General features: G+C 34.4%; 1 protein-coding gene and 2 pseudogenes across 2 annotated transcripts; all 3 read right to left on the bottom strand.

Annotated features, from left to right (window-relative positions):
* Positions 1 to 1,156: 1,156 nt before the first annotated feature.
* Positions 1,157 to 5,581, bottom strand: LOC143589291 (uncharacterized). The gene is made up of 7 exons (XM_077070102.1): positions 5,398 to 5,581; positions 4,023 to 4,170; positions 3,752 to 3,943; positions 3,553 to 3,681; positions 2,573 to 2,742; positions 2,340 to 2,470; positions 1,157 to 1,357 (listed from the first exon to the last, which is right to left on the bottom strand). Exons 1-7 carry the CDS (start codon positions 5,492 to 5,494, stop codon positions 1,289 to 1,291), a joined length of 936 nt encoding a protein of 311 aa, XP_076926217.1. The 5' UTR covers positions 5,495 to 5,581; the 3' UTR covers positions 1,157 to 1,288.
* Positions 5,582 to 10,106: 4,525 nt separating this feature from the next.
* On the bottom strand, positions 10,107 to 10,516 carry LOC143589290 (histone H3.2-like; annotated as a pseudogene).
* Positions 10,517 to 12,426: 1,910 nt separating this feature from the next.
* On the bottom strand, positions 12,427 to 17,229 carry LOC143589289 (twinkle homolog protein, chloroplastic/mitochondrial-like; annotated as a pseudogene). Its single transcript, XR_013145242.1, has 13 exons — positions 17,140 to 17,229; positions 17,037 to 17,048; positions 16,872 to 16,919; positions 16,395 to 16,480; positions 16,050 to 16,293; positions 15,432 to 15,564; positions 14,510 to 14,571; positions 14,320 to 14,403; positions 14,102 to 14,233; positions 13,884 to 13,980; positions 13,043 to 13,177; positions 12,847 to 12,914; positions 12,427 to 12,574 (listed from the first exon to the last, which is right to left on the bottom strand). The product of XR_013145242.1 is annotated as a twinkle homolog protein, chloroplastic/mitochondrial-like (transcript).
* Positions 17,230 to 17,237: the final 8 nt, after the last annotated feature.

The raw sequence follows: 17,237 nt of genomic DNA, 5'->3' as shown, positions 1-17,237 counted from the left end.
TTCCTTAAATATATCAAAGGATTTCAATGGATTTCAAAGGAATGTTCACAATTTACTCAAATAACCCTAGCAAGTAGCAACACATTCACCAACATATTCATCAACTACCACCACCATTTTTTCCGGCCACCAAGGGCACCACCATTTTTTCCGGCCATCACCAATGCAATTCCGGCGAGATTTGAATCATGTTTTTCCGAGCCGGAAACAACGGTTAATCAACGCGTTTTCCGGATAGATGTAAGCGTGCGTTTTCCGGCCGGATCTAGACCCACCTTTTCCGGCCATGTTTAAATCAACGCCTCTCTTTTTTTCGACAGTTTTGATTGCTAGCGGTGGTCGGAGATGGTAGTTGACGGTGCCGACCGACGATGGTGAGTAACAGAGGAGCAGTGGTGGTGGTGTCGATTGTGACCGGCGGTGGTGGTCTGTAGCTTCAAAGAAAAAGAGGAGTCTGATATTCAAATCAAATGGGCAGGATTGGTTATATTTGATAGTTTGAAAGGGTAATTTTGTCTTTTTAGGTGTCTTTACATTCCAATTCCTTTAACAAATGTATAACCAAACAAGATAAGGATTTTCAATAGAATTCATCAAATTCCAATTCCATTAGAATCCACGAACCAAACACACCCTAAGGGTTTTGGAGAGTAAATTGGAAGGAAAGTGTTTAGTTCCAATTTGAAAGGAATTGAACGGAAAGAAAGTTAGTAAATTGAAGGAAAGGAAATGAAAAGAAAGAAAGAAAGTGTTGAAAGTTGAACAATTGAACCACATAAATCAAAGCAAGTTGGGCAGTCATGCCAATTGAAATTAATTGGTTTACCGATCTACCCGGAGTTAAAACCTTTATTTATTTAATTTTAAAAAATGCAACTATGTATATATGCATCATAAACTATCTTTTACATTTTAAATATTTAACACACGATCTTGAAAAAAAAGCATAAAAATAATTCCATTCAAACAGAGCCGTCAACAGCTAAAACTAGTTGATTCGACCCAGCCACTCAACCAGGCCAGTTTAATTTATTATTTTCTAAAACCAAAGTTGGTTGTTTGACCCATAATTTTTACCGGCAGAACGGGAACATGAACACCCCCAATAATCAAACACTAAAAAGGTTATTTTGTTCTCAATTACCTATAAAAAGTCTTACCAAAACTAGGCGGTTGACAAACAACAAAAACATACTGAATTTTAAGATATATGCATGTATTATGTATGTATAGTTTGATGTCATGCAGTTAGTTGAGGTGAATGGCGGTGGTCATCTACAAGAAAAGCTCATTCCTCTCCTTTTTCCTTCATCAAGAAGTTGCATGCTAGCAAAGCTGCCCCAACTGCAGGTTCCACCTGCAACAACAACAAATAGATATAGTCAAATTATTTTCCTTACATCAGGTCAGATGCAGCCCAAAGTGTGTTAGAAATCTCGAATGCTTGTGACATCCTAGTGATTTATTTAAAAAAGGGTAAATTTCACAAATGGTCCTTGTGGGTGGACAAAAATAACAGGTTCCGGTTCTAACTATGAGAAGTAACAGGTTTTGGTATCTATGCTTTTCAATTTGTAACATGTTTAGGATCTACACTTAACTTTTGTTAAAAATTCTGTTAGATTTTTCAAAATGACGATTACCCTTCTAGTTTACATAAATAACATATTTGGGAACTAACAATATTTGCATATTTAACTGTTGTTTTTTAATATATTTTTCCACCCATTTTGCAACTCAAGTTTAGTTTTTTATTGTAATTAATTTTTCTGAGGTCTTTATGTACTCTTTAAAAAAAATTAGATTTAGTTCTCAATCTCATTATAAGAGTTTTGGAAAGTGAAGGTCGTCCATTAACTATTTGTTAAATTCAAACAATTGGATATGATATCTCGGCTCGTTACCAAATAAATGAACAAAGCAAGCAGATCATACAATTCAAACTACTTATACACGCATGGTTTTCAAGATAAGTGAACAATAATTAGAAGCTATAAAAATTGCATGCCGAGTAACGACCGATTTATTATTTTAATTTTTAAATAAATATTAATTTGCTATTACCAGAACTATATGATCTTCATATTAATTTAACTTTTTCTAAAAGCGATTTAGGGTGTTTAATTTATTTAAATACAATTTGGGTAACTTTGACAAGCTACCTTTTAAGTTAAATCAATTAACTTGGCCTGTTTTGGCCCGTTATCAACAAACATAGCACAACCCATACGGCCAAATCAACCCATTTACAAGAAAATGCTTGAAACTGTCATGGTGTCACCTCATATAAAAATCAAAGCAGTTAAACGCCTAAAAAATAATAGTTTTCGATAACTGACCTTCGGTCGAACCAGGAAAGCACCAGGATAGGTCTTCATAAGACAGTCAACAACCTTTTGACCAATATCCCAGCTTTCGTTAACAACTAGAACACCACCAACCAACACAACTGGAAATTGACCACAGCCATCTGCAGTCAATTATCAATTTGTTATTAAAAAACCCTTTGTGTTCCATTAATTATTAAAACAAACAGTTATGTTGAATTTGTAAGCATCGGAAAAAGTTGCACCTTTTCCGCACAAACCAAGTCGTTGAACAACTGCTTTGACCGTTAAAGCCAATTCCACAACAGCATCATTTAATATCTTGTTTGCAACTTCATCACCGGCTACCACACACGAGACCACTTTAGGAACTAGTTCTGCAATACGGGCCCACGATGAATCTGCATAGGTCCACCTTGGGGCCAATAAGAAAGAAGACAAAAACTTGTAAAAATGTTGTTTATGAATGGGCTGATTTTGGTTTGTACTTTTAATGCATACAACTTCCTATATCAGTTTGTTCATTAATTTGGATTATTATTGTAAAAAAGTAGTTGTTTAATCATATGTAACGCACTACTATCTATTAAGGGTATATGAATCAGACAAAAAGAAGTGGTTACAAGTCAAAACCCAACCCTTCCTGATTTGACCCATTACCAGGGCTGTAAACGAACCGAACCGAACGAGACTATGAGCACATTAGTACATAACCGAACAAAAAATACCGTGATCATCCGTTAAGAGAATGAATTTGTTCGCGTCCGTTTGCTAATGTTATAAACGAACACAAATGAACATTTAAGGGTTTTCAATTAATAGCATAAATATTTAGGGGTAAAAAATGAGAAAAAAAATAAATAGAAGTATTAAAAACCAATAATGAACAAACATAGACGAACAAAAGGGAACATAAATGAACAAACATAAACAAACACAATTGATCGAGCATTCCTTGTTCATGTTCGTTCATTTACTAAACGAACTTCCCGCCGAATGTTTCACTTTCGATCGTTATACAGTCACCCACCCATCTTGCCACCTTTAAGCCATTTCATTTAAGAAAGAAGAATAAACCAGCATAAGAAATATGGACACAAACTGAAAAGGTATTGATAAAACCTGAATATTTCTATATCAATATAATTAATTTACTTCATAATATTTCTATAAAATCATTATCTAGAATAAATACATAAGCAGATGAGTTTCATGAAACAGATACCCAATGAGTTCATCTGGGGTAGAAAGACACAAATGTTTCAAAATGGAATCTGTAAGCATCGTTTGTGGGCCCCGCCCATCATGAGCTCTAACAACAGCAGTCAAAGCCTGAGCAGCAATCCCATAACCACTGCACATAAATATCATTCAATCAAACATTCATTATTATCAACCAAATGTCCAAATACCATTTCAATTACCTGCCCCAATCACCCAACACGGGCCCACCACCAGCTGCCCGAGCATCCTTTCCATCTTCAGAACAACCATAAGCAATGCTCCCTGTACCAGATATCAAAACACATCCATGAAGTTTCCCCATTGATCCACTTGCAAGAGCCGCAACTGCATCATTCCGAACATATAGCTTCACATTGCTTGGAAATATGTCTCTGCAAACATTGTATATGATATCAAAACCATACAGATTGCAAGTTTCTAGAAGTTTTTAGACAGAATTGAAAATCAAACCTCAGCCAATTTATTATCCTTTCTTGATCCTTTGAATGATTGACACCGGATACACCTAAACAAACAGCTTTAACAGATGATAGTTTTGCTTTTGATTCGGAAAGGGCTTCCATCATTACCTTCTCTAATGTATCGCGTGCTAATGTTTCTGTAATAGTGAAATGCAGAAAATAAATCACTTTGATTGTGATAATGTTTCAAATTAGATGAATTTGCCTGCAGTAAGATGATCACGTTCACAAGCAAAATAAATATTGCAATTCCATGTAAACTATCACCAATTCAAGAAGAATGTATAATGATAAAGTTAATCAACCAAAATGTAGGACAAAATAAGAATATAAACTATATATCTAACCCTAGAATCTGACTGTAGTAATAACCACATTCACGAGCAATATAAACAGATTGCAGAAAATTTCATGTAACTAATTTCAAAAACCTAAAAGTAGAAGAATGGACTCACAAATGTTGAATTCCATATACACTATCACCAATTCAGGAGGATCATATAATAATAACGTTAATCAAACAAAATGCGGATATAAACTAAATATCTAGCCCTATAATTTGCCTGTATTAGTAAGATAACCACATTCAAAGCAAAATAAAATGATTACAGCTAATTTCAAGTATTAATTTAAAAAATCTAAAAGTAAAAAAAGAACTCGCAAATATTGTAATTCCATATACACTCTCACCAATTCAGTAAAATCGTATTATAATAAACTTAATCAAACAAAATGCAGAACAAAATAAGGATACAAACTAAACACCTAACCCTAAAATTCACGTATACTAACATAATCAATCACATTCACAATCAAAACAGCTGGATCACAACTATTAATTTCAAAAACCTAAACAAACGTTGTAATTCCATATAAACTGTCACCAATTCATGATGAACAAATAACTTTAAACTTAATCACACAAAACGTAGAACAAATAACGATATAAACTAAAAACATAACTCTAGAATTCACCTATAGTAACATAATCAATCACATTCACAACCAAAACAACCAGATCACAACTAACTTCATCTAGTTAATCTCAAAAACCGAAACAAATATTGTAATTCCTATAAACTATCACCAATTCAGGAAGAACCTATAATGATAAACTTAAGTCAAACAAAATGTACAACAAATAACGATATAACTAAAAACCTAACCCTAGAACTCACCTATAGTAACATAATCAATCACATTCAAAGCAATTCAAGTAAATCAAACAAAATGTAGAACAATATAAGGTTATAATCTAAACATCTAACCCTAGAATTCACCTATAGTAACATAATCAATCAATTCAAAGCAAAGTAACCAAATTACACCAAAATGCGACCGAAATCGGAGCCGAGAACCGGTACCTCCGACGCTGTTGTGGTTGGAGCAACCGGCAATGGCGCGGCCGAGAACGGGAAGAGGATCGGGTGGATTGGAGAGTGAAATGGGAAGCAGAGGCATACAGACACAGGTGGTTGATGTGGTGCCGCCATCAAGACCTAATACCAGCGGCAGTGGCTCATCTTCTTCATCGCATTGGTTGTTGGTGTTGGTGTTGGTTGTTGGCATTACTACTGGATGAATGTGATTGTTATTGTGATGTCTGGGTTCGTGAAATGAGAGGGTTGGTTGACTGGGTCAACTGTAGCAGTGGGGTTTGAAGCCGGTCTGTTAATTGTTTGTTATTCATCACAAACTAGAGTTTGTTTGTTGTCTTAGCTACAAGTACAACTAAACACTCAACTTGTTTGTTTGATTATATTTAAAAAAGATATTTTATTTAATAAACTTATATATGTTTTGTTAGGCCATCTATAATTAGAGGTTGTTTCAACTAACTGAGTTGAGGTGGCCAACACGAGGTCCTTTTTACAGATCTTCTGTGAATAAATGTAAAAAAAGACTCTGAAGAGAAAGAAAAGAAAGTATGAGCTTGATACATGAAGGTTTTGGGTTCGGGGTTTTTTCAAAAAAAAGGTTGATAGTGGCGGTCCTTGGATTACATAAGTTCAAATTTAATATCATATTTATTAACTGATAAACTAAGTTGATTTGTTTGACTACAGGAGTTTAATGCAATGAACCATCAAAGACATTGTATAATCAGTCAGCAATTTAAGAGCACAAGTTTTAACTAGTTGCAAACTTTTTTATGTGAAATGGCTTGTGACTTGCGTGTCTACTTTGCTGTTATGTAGCTTAAATAAATATCTTGTCATTATGAAATCTTTATTTATGATCTTCACCATAATGTGTGTTCATCGATGTGTGCATGCAGTTGTGGACTTAGCACGCTCAACAAGTTTCCTCAATCTCAAGCCATAACATGTGACTCCACATTTAGGGGGTGTTTGGGATTTCTTATTTTGACCACCTTTTAACTTATTAATATATATAAGTTAAAAGGTGTTTGGGTAATACGACTTTTTTAGCCTTTTAAAGAAGAAAGGGAGTTTTGATAAGTTAGGAGTAAGTAACTTATCAAAACAACTTAAATAAGTCAAAAGAAGATGAAAATAAGAAATCCCATAGATCGCCTTAATCAAAATCCTTAATGCCCCTTCACACTTTCAATTTATAAATATCATTTCAACCACACATTTAAAAAAAATAGTTTTACTGCTTAGTGATTAACCTAAAGTATCAACCTCATACATCACCCACTATCTCATGCAACTAACTTACATAAATATGATTATATAAATTTATAAATATAGTTTATTTTTATTGAATTATTTATGTAAACTTCTTTTAACTCTTCTTAATGTTAAAATTGATAGAACATCACTTGCATACGCATTACTCAATCCATCGTAGTTTGAGCATAGGAGAAGATTAGAGATACAATATTATGGCTGCTTCATCAAATATTAAATCGAGTCATTCAATTGATAAGTTCTTTGTGTTCTTAGATCTTCCCTATACGTTGTATTTACTCAACATAGACTAGAACACTTTTATGTTCGACTTAATTTAACATTTTAGCAAGCTGATCTTATCTACTTTGATTTACTAATAAATGACCTGACTATATACATTTTTAATGGCAAATCTACTGTATACATGCCCGGAATTGAACCCGTGACATCTTACCTATGAGACAAAGCTATATCAACAAGGCTAGTCCTATAGTAACAATTTGAGTATTACATATTAACATCCATAACCATTTGCTAGTAATTTAAAAGTGAAGTATGCTTGTTTTGACTACCACAGGTGAATAGGTGATTATTGAGCTAAGAGGACACTTTCTATCCTTATGGCCACTGTTTACTCGATTTAAACCAAAATATAATGTGTATGGCCATTTTTAAATTGGAAATATATTTCTTTTCGACTTCTAATAAAATTTACGAGCCGAGGATTTTGACTTTTAAGCTTTCCATGTGATCTTAAAGTTAAATAGTTTGTACACTTAAAACGAAAACAATATTGAAGGGAGTTTTTACCACCACCACCGTCATCTTGTTTTCATACGGTAAATAAAAAAAATGTTACTTTGTTTCTTTTCTATCCAGCCCCTTTAAATGTTATATGTCTAAAATACACTTAGTTTGCATTATAATTTTAGTTCTTTTATCATATACAATTTTGAAGCGCACTTAAAATCATTAAATGTGTTTTTATCTCCTTTGCATTATATACCTCAAACTGTATATATAGTTTACATTTTGACATGATAATTTAAAAAAAAAAAATCTATATAAGTAAATAGTACATTTTTTTTTCATTTCATCATCCCATATAAAGTTTTACCATGTTGTTATGGTGATTATTATTATTACAAGTGAGCGGCAAAAGCATTATTCAGTTTCCCAACTCCCATTACCGGACTGCTTACGACATGTCAACCCACCTCTTTTTCCTCCTCCTCTTCACGGCAGCCACACTCTCCACCACCACCACGTCACCACCGGCACCTTCTCCCTCACCACAACAACTCTCACCGGAATACATCCAACAACAACAACTCAAGAACATCATCGACGCCTTAATCGGCGCCAGCGACTTCGCCGCCTGGGCCAACATCCTCTTCAACCCCAACTCCTCCATCTCCACCGCCACCACCATCCCCACCGCCGCCACCATCTTCCTCCCCGGCAACGACGCTCTCTCCCGCCTCTCCGGCACCGCCACCGGCGCATACTCCTTCGACCCACTCATCATCCCCTACCACGTCATCCCTCAACGCCTCACTTTCTCTCAACTCCAACTATTCAAAACCCTTACGCGTATCCCTACGCTATTACCCTCCAAAACCATTTTAATTACCGACAATGCCCCTGGTCATTTCACCCTTGATGATTCCTTGGTCGTGCAGCCGGATGTGTATACCAATGCGGCTGTGTGCGTGCATGGTGTTGAGGATGTTTTGGATTATAAAGTGTATGGTGATGCTGGTCAGAGTGCGCCGACTTTAGTTCCGCCGCCGCAGCTGCCGCCGTTGCCGCCGGCGGATGAGACGGTGACGGTGGATCCGGTACCGGAAGTTGTGAGTTCGATGGGTCCGGGTCTGTTTGTTGGGTTCTTCATTCGGGTTGTTGCTGGTGTTTTGGTTCTGTTTTGTTTGTTTGATTTCAAGATTGTGTTCATGTTGATTTCTTGATTCTTGTATTTTTGATAAAATGCACTATTTTTTTTTTTTTGTTGATTGTTTTTTGGTTCTTGAGGTGAATATAAGTTGAAGAATGGATTTAAAGGTTTTGCTAGTTTTTAAATTAGGGGAAACAAAACAATCTATTGCAAAATGCTAATAAGTTTAGTCGTGTCGGTCCATCTATAGACGAAAATTGAGCCGCATTTTCAAGGTTAAACAGGTCGTCTATTCATTTTGTTATTTATTTTTTTTTTTCTTCCTTTTTTTTTTTTGCAATTTTTACGTTAGACCATCAACTTTAACTTTAAGATAGTTATGATTTAGTCTCTTGACTTCTTGAATACTAATACGAGTGTTTGAACATTATTATACCGTATTGTACATACTTTTTTATGTGAGATTGTGAGGTATTAAAATGTATGATAACCTAAAGGTTGTGTTTGCTATCGTATAAAGCAAACAACTAATAACCAAAATTTTTGCTGGTTTGGTACACCTTTTGAAGGATTATTGATTTAAAACTCTAAACAATGGCATAATATATAGTTAATAAAGGTATTAATATATAATTTAAGCAGGACAATAACACAAAGTTATGACTTATGAGGAAAGATTTAGAAACCTTTTTTATCGGCACAAAGACAATTATCATAAAAATTCTCAACTTTTTTTTTTTCAAAATACAATTCTATAAATCAATTCAAAGAAGAGATTTGTGTTTAGTACTACTTTTAAACCAAAGAAAACCTAGCCTTTCACTATATTCCTTATCATTACTTCTTTATTTTGGAAATGAAGTTTGCTTCTAACTTCCATGTATGCTAACAAGTGATCACGATTTTACCATGAATTATATCCTTATGATTATCTTCTTTCAAGATTGCCATGTGAAACTCAAACAAGTCTCCAACCGTGAAAGCAATGTTAAGATTAGTCTTGCACCAATTGCTAATGGTTTGCCAAACAACCGAAGCAATGTAACTTGAAGTAAAATAAGTGTTTAGCCGACTCCCTCACGTCACCACAAAGAGGGCATAAATGACAATTTAGAGAAATATCCCTAATACTAAAGTCAGGATACAATCCATCTCCGCTCTTCATCTAAAAATGTTACATTTACTCTGGACCCAAAAGCACCATTTTAAGTTACAGAAACAATGCAAAAAAATTCACTTTCAATGGTTCATATGACAGCCATGGATCAAGTCAAAACTAGATCTTGTAATTGTAATTCAAGATACATAGCAATTAAATGAGCATACGAGGAGATTAGGCTTTTAAGTTCATTGCTTGTTCGACTATAAGCTTAGATAAAAAAGATGGGTATTCGATTAAATTCCTCAACAAAACACAATACGCACAACCAACAATTGAACTGAAACAATTCAAACTTTGATATTAAAACATCAAATTCACATACAATACCATCCAAAATCACAATATCCACTAAAAACCCTAAACCCCCAAATCCACCAATCAAGCTCTCTCACCCCTAATCCTCCTGGCAAGCTGCATATCCTTAGGCATAATCGTAACTCTCTTCGCGTGAATCGCACACAGATTCGAATCCTCAAACAACCCCACCAAATACGCCTCAGCCGCCTCCTGCAACGCCGCAACCGCGCTACTCTGAAACCGCAAATCGGTCTTGAAATCCTGAGCAATCTCACGCACCAGCCTCTGAAACGGAAGCTTGCGGATCAAAAGCTCCGTACTCTTCTGGTACTTTCGAATCTCACGCAACGCCACCGTGCCGGACGGAACCTGTGGGGCTTCTTCACTCCGCCGGTCGCCGGAGCTGACTTCCGTGCTGCCTTGGTCGCCAGTTGCTTCCTTGGGGCTTTCCCGCCGGTTGATTTGCGAGCCGTTTGTTTCGTTCGCGCCATTTTTGAGTGATTTGAATTTGATTTGTGTGTATGGGAGAAGGGATATTTATATGTGTGTGAAGGTGGTTTTGGACCGTTGATTTTGGAGTGTGGGAATGGACGGTTGGATGGGGTTGGATTGTCATCCGTGTGGGAGTGAGATAGCCAATAGGAATATGACATGCTATGTCACATTATTTAAAATAAATAAATATATATTATGCCTAATTCTTATTGTATTTATTTGAAAGAAAATTAAATAAGAACTATTTTTTATAATGACTTTATTTCTTAATGGTTACTTTCCAACTAATCATAATATATTATGAATAGTGCTGAGTTATATGAATTGTAATTATGTAATTTTAATCTTTAATAAGAATTAATACAAGTAGAGGAACGAATGTGTCAATACTATTTTCGTATTTTTGTAAAAATGTTTTCTAAATTTGATAAGGTCAGAACTTTAATTTATAAGTTTTATTTTAGGTATTTGTATTTTGAATAGCAAATGATACGGCTACATGTAATGAAGGGCTATAAAATTGGGGGATTTCGATACGTGTCGCCACGTCAGTTGATTGACTATTTTCATTTTAAGGGTATAATGGTGTTCAAGCCAAAAATCGTCCACATTGAATAAAATATTATTATTTTCACCCAGACACCAAAGTTCATTTTGTTTGAAAAAATATTAACCAACGCAAAAGTTGCAACTTCCGTTCGCTCCACCAAATTGGTTGGCTATTTTATTGGATTTTATGTTTTCCTTTAATTGTTTCCCACCCGACCATACAAATGTTTATAATGTAGCGATTTTGAATTTTAGTAGAGATGGTGAGAGAATTCATCATGTCCTCAACAGGATATCTTTTATTCTCTTATGCCGGGAAAACTAGCGTTAAGGTGGTGTTTGAGATTCCTTATTGAACCCTCTTTTTTGGCTTTATTAACTTTTGGAAGAAGCTAATAGTTTAAAAAGTGTCTGGTAACTCATCTTTGCCACCGTCAATTTTAACCCCTGCAGCTATCAACTACACCCCTGGCTACACTCTCTTCGATTATAAAACACAAGGTGTAGTTCATTCTAGTCACCAGTTTCTCCTCTTCTCAATCTATCCCTCCACCAGGTTTGTACAATTCAGTTTTAGTAAATTCGTTTGATTTTTATATACTGCTTTTATGTGATTTTTTTCTACTGTTATATCTTATTATCCTCAATGGCTTAATAATTATTAGCTATGGGTCAAATGGCAAATGATTTAGCGAGTTGTGAATGTGCATATGTATAATTTATTGCATAAAACCAAGTAGACTTTGTTTTTCACAAATCTCATAAAAAACCATATTACTTTTAGGTTGGTCAACCAAACATTTAACAATTTTTTTTGTAAGTCATATTTACAAGATGTCCTTTTGAACTTGAATAAGGAGTCCCAAACACACCCCAAGATTATCTCCTTAAAACTTGTATAATTTACAAGATGTCCTTTTGAACTTGAATAAATTATGTATAATTTACAGCATTCACTAGCCTATGAATTAAGTTTTATCTTAGATTCAAGATTATTATTCAGAAGATTACAACACTTTAATCAAAGGTCGAAAAATGGAGACTGAAGATAGAACTAACATGTTCACATGTGTATCAAACACAGATTCTTTTTAAAAGCGGCTTGTATAGATAATGAAAGTGAAGATAAAAAGACCAGTAGTTTAGAATACGAAGAGAATATGAAGTCGAGCATAATTAGAATTATAACAATTTCTGACTGTGTTGTAGGAGACACATTATTGATAAACGGTCTTTACTTTCAACCTTAGGTTTCATTTGTTTATATTCTTAGAAAAAGTTAACCGTTAAAAATCAGTCCCCAGTATCATTGATTTCACCTTGATAGCTAGACAGAAGATGATCATATCAGGATACGAAATATTTACAGATAGAAACACATAAATATAAAATCATAAAAAAAATTTAATCAATTTCTTCAAGTTGAAAAATAATACACCTGGATAACTAAAACCCTTCAGCTCCAGTCCTTTAGCTACTTGATGTCATTATATTCACCAGTAATTCTGCACCGGTAAATTCACACCAAAATACATTTTATATTCCCACCAACAAACTAAATTTAAAAACATTTATGCAATTCACACAACAATTTAAAAAAAAAAAATTGATTCTTGTTTTTCTATAGATCTAGAGATATAAATTCAAGATTCTTGCTTTCTGCTACTTGAAAAAAGGGTCTGTACATTTACATAAATACATGTACATACTGTATTCAAATTACCGTTTTTTATAAAAAAATATATATTAAACGTGAAGAAAATAAGAAGTAACATACCGATCATATTGTAAGTACGCGTCACCTATTGTTCCCGAGACTTTATTCCTTACCTTTCTTACACAGACCTAGAAATATTTTTAAAAATGGATATATAAGTTCTTATTTTGGTAATTCTGTCACATAATGATTCCTTTAAATTATCAAAACTTGTAAAAGAAATTAATAAATTCTCAGTTTATGAGAAACATAGTACCTGCACTCGGTCCAGAGGACCTGCATCTGGATCCCTGTTTCTATGAATAACAATTCCATTATCACATTTATTTATAAAATGGGCGCTTCCACTAATGTCATAAAGATTAGGCGGTGCCCCGGTCCATTGCTGCAACTGTTGACCAGAATTTAGAAGTCAAATTGTAGGTAACAGGCCGGGCAGGTCGGGTAACAAGTCAAAATGAGTCGGAGGTCAGTTGGGCCGTTTCATACCCAATTTTTTCATTTCTTGAGTTCTAATAATACCTAATGTGTCAAATATTAGAAAAAAACTAGAGTGTATTATCCAGATGGTCCTTGTGGGTTAGTCGAAACTTAAGATTTTGTCCCTAAAGTTTAAAAAGTTACAGATTTAGTCCCTAAGTTTGCTTTCATAAATGGTCCTTGAATCATGTTAGATTACTATTTTGCCCTTTTTAAAAGTTACAATTTAACACTTTACAATTCTACTCTTTCAATAATTACAGTAGAAAAATGCAACTGTATCATCATTATAGTCTATTTGTTAAATATCAATTGCTCGAGGCGTCACTCCATGTACAACCAAACTAGCTTTATTTACAACCAGAAGTTGCATGTCTCGTTCGTTTTACATATCAACCTTTCATAACTTCGTCTGATTGTTTTTGACATATAAGCTTCCTACAAACCCTAATTTTGACCCAAATGTACATGATTTAACCATTTAGAAAGTTTTATGCATCTTAAACATGTTATGGGTGACTTACGAGCGGTTCAACCATTTCCATATTAGCTAAATTTCTAAAAATTTACCACTCTCTTAAATGCAAATAATAACTGAACCAGATTGTGTTGCTAACCTGTCTCGGGTGTGCAACAAACCAAACATGGCACGAATGGTGTTGTGCGAACCGTTTAATGGTGGTCAACATGTGACTTACATATTCCGTCTCGGTCCTGTGACACGCTAAAGTGTTAAATATGATTAAAAGGATATAATAAACCAAAATTGGATGTTTTATGCAATGACTATACACTTTGTTGACTTTTGACCTGTTAACAGAAAAAAAGTACTCACAGGTTGGAAGGTCGTTGATGATCAAGCTCATTGTACGGGTCAATGACGAGCCCGTTAACACCGTATCTAAGGACTGCAGCTTTGGCAAGCTCAAGCACCCATTTGGTACTTGGTAAGCAATCATTCTCACAACTATTATTATTATCACCTTTAACTTTTAGTAAATAACAATTTAATGAAAAGAAAATTGATAAACATATAATGATGAGTGAACTTACCGTATAAGATGAAAAGTGTCACTCAACCATTCTTTTCCAACCTCCAATTCCTCTAGACTCATTCTCTCAACCGATTTTCCATACCTACGGTACAAATATTTTAGGCTTTTAAGCATGTATTATGAAAAACATATTATATTTTATAGGAAATGAGAGCAGTTGATTATAGAGCAGTTGAAACGGGACCCACCTCACGTCAAAAAACGGCTTCTTTATGTGCTTTTCTAGAAGCTTCCTTCCATGCTCTCTAACCTTAAGGTAGAGATATAAAATTAACCACTTATCAGTAATGTATACTCATCTACATAACTTTTACTATATTCATGGAGGCATGCAAATTACTGCATATAACAAATACTATAATGCAAAAATGAAAGAAAGATGGGGTCGTTTAAAAAGCTCATGACTCTCTTGATATCGGCTTGATCGGTAAACGAGCCAGCCCTAGCCAAATTCGGCTTGCTCGTGGCTCGCTCGTTTGACGAAAAACCTATATTCACACACATGCTCGCGCATGTGCGCATATATATAGTAACATAAACCCGTATGACATTTTGAATGAAAAGATTAAAAAATCTCTTAATACCGAAAATTCTCGTTTCGCTTGTTTCAAAGTAAAACCCAAATTTACACACACACACACACAAATTATACCCCAAACTTTTATATATACAAATTATGAATTTTGTTGTTTATAAATTCTGCATTACAAATATTACTTTTGTTGGTGATCAAAGGGATTGTACAGCAACCACAAGTGCGAGATGTGTGTTTGATCAGAAACAAAGTGATCGGCTCTTTTCATTAATTGTTAATAGAAATAGAGGAAAGCAAAGATTCTTTATACCATATCAGTATATCTAACCAAGCTCTTCTAAACCCACTTAACATTAACGTACCATATAACTAGAAAACAAGACTCAATAAAACAAATAAAAAAAACATGCTGAACTAAAAGACTCCTGTTGCTGCAAGAAATAACCAACTCTGACCTGTGACCCGTTAACGCGCTGACACAGGGCGAACCCAAGCTTAACACTTTAGCTCATTAAGATAAACGAGCTGAGCCCTATATGAAAATAATGAAAAATGCAGTCAAGGAAGAAGCATACATTGTTTTCCATAGAGCAGAGTGCAAATTTCCAACCAACACTTCGATTAAGATTACATAACAATGCATCAATCCACTCGCTCTTTCCTGAATTCGGTACTCCCCGTCACTACGGTCAACTCTCCCGGCACAACCTGTGTGCGGGCCACATCATTACAAGATAATTAACGTGTAATTAAACAAACAAATAACCAATTGCACCTATTTTATTTAGAGGTGGCAATTTCTACTTATAAATTGGTGTAATACTTTACATCTAATGGATAAAATTTAAACCTTGCTTAAATGGAAAAAATATCGCCCAAACTTGCTTAAATTAATAACCACTGTTAAATAATATAAGGTTTTATAATCATTCATGGCACTATTATTTATATAAAGTAAAAGAATTGGCAAAAAAGTGTTCTGAATGGGAACATTTCACTTAACGATTTTGCTAGCTGCAAATAACATCAAGTTTCAAAATCACCCAATTGCTGTAAAACTTTTTATAAATGTCAAAAACCAAGTGACATATATTAATATGAAACTTGCTTTATTGGCACAATATTAAAAACTTGATTACCATTTTATTATTTTATCCCATTCTGGATTAAGATTAAAAGGGCAATTAACGTACATTATATAAATCATCCAACGCTTTCCATCCGGTTGAAATCCCTAGCTCAGTACCAAACGTTTGATGATAATAAGCATCAATTTCACCAAAGTAATCCCTAAAGTTGAGTAAACCTTTAATAGGGTACAACTCAGCAGATTCAATAGCTTCCCTCAATACAGCGGGACCCATGAACATGAGAACCTCATTAGCATCTTTGAAACGTTCATTCTCGTTTTTACTTGGCCATGTGACTCGCCAGCACCTATTTATTAAAATTTTATTAAAATAAGTTAAGGTGTTATTGTAAATCACGTCCTTTAGTGGTGACAAGCAAGATCAGCATTGGCCTTAATGAAAGTCAACCTTTCTTTGCCGAGGCGCCGTGAAAGCTCTTCAGCTAAGGCTTGACCAGGAGCATCTCCATCGGTGGCGAGTATTATGCGAGACGCCTACAACATAGCAATAATTATGGTGATCTTAAAACTTTGAAAATTATATATGTGGCAAAATGGGTTGACCCGCGACCACTTTGTTGCTCGTTTTAAAAGTTTTAAAAATAAATATTTTGTTAGATATGATTGCAAAATCTTCATTATTATAACAGTAATCCATACCAATAAATAAACTGACTTAAATGGTTTAATGAATTCTTGAAAGATAAGATAAACCTTTTGGTGAATTGTGACCAATTTGACCTGTTCCCTTTTCAGTTACATATTTATTTGACCCGTTAGAGATAGAAACAAGGCCCAAATCGACCAATTCTTAAGTAAAGAGATTTGGTTTGCAGTCTATATATAGATGTAAATCAAAATAAAAAATAGAAAGTAGTAAACATACCTTTTCAAAATACTCTTTGCAGTTCCATAAATATTGGTACTTTTTGTCCTATGCTCATAAAATGAAACACGGTTAACATATTACAAGAAGCAGGGGCAAACAAAATAAAAAATATATCAGAAAAACATTTGTCTATGATTTCAAACCATAATCTATAACACCTACCAAATCTTTATGCTATAACGCATGAAAAGACTAATACTTCACGAAAATATCCATCAAGAAAACACGAAAAATGACAGAATTCAAATTTTAATGTTAAATTAACCTTTTCTAGACACGGCAAATCTTTAGATGAAACTTGTGCAGGAGCACCATCAGGGACACTCACACAGTTCCTGAAACCTGCTTCTTCCATTGCGAGTT

This window comes from Bidens hawaiensis, unplaced genomic scaffold (genome assembly GCF_021521415.1).
Source record: "Bidens hawaiensis isolate Kalapana, Puna unplaced genomic scaffold, B.hawaiensis_p1.1 tig00037322_1, whole genome shotgun sequence".
NCBI classification, from domain to species: domain Eukaryota; kingdom Viridiplantae; phylum Streptophyta; class Magnoliopsida; order Asterales; family Asteraceae; genus Bidens; species Bidens hawaiensis.
The sequence above is the reverse complement of the archived record's forward strand: the minus strand, read 5'-3'. Positions and strand labels throughout refer to the sequence as shown.

Bases quoted from the DNA above. Each gene is read 5' to 3' on its own strand.
- LOC143589291 (XM_077070102.1), bottom strand. From the start codon at position 5,494: ATGCCTCTGCTTCCCATTTCACTCTCCAATCCACCCGATCCTCTTCCC. The intron at 4,171-5,397 runs GTACCGGTTCTC...TCACTATTACAG, and splicing joins CAACCACAACAGCGTCGGAG to AAACATTAGCACGCGATACA. The intron at 2,743-3,552 runs GTATCTGTTTCA...ATTGGCCCCAAG, and splicing joins ACCCCAGATGAACTCATTGG to GTGGACCTATGCAGATTCAT.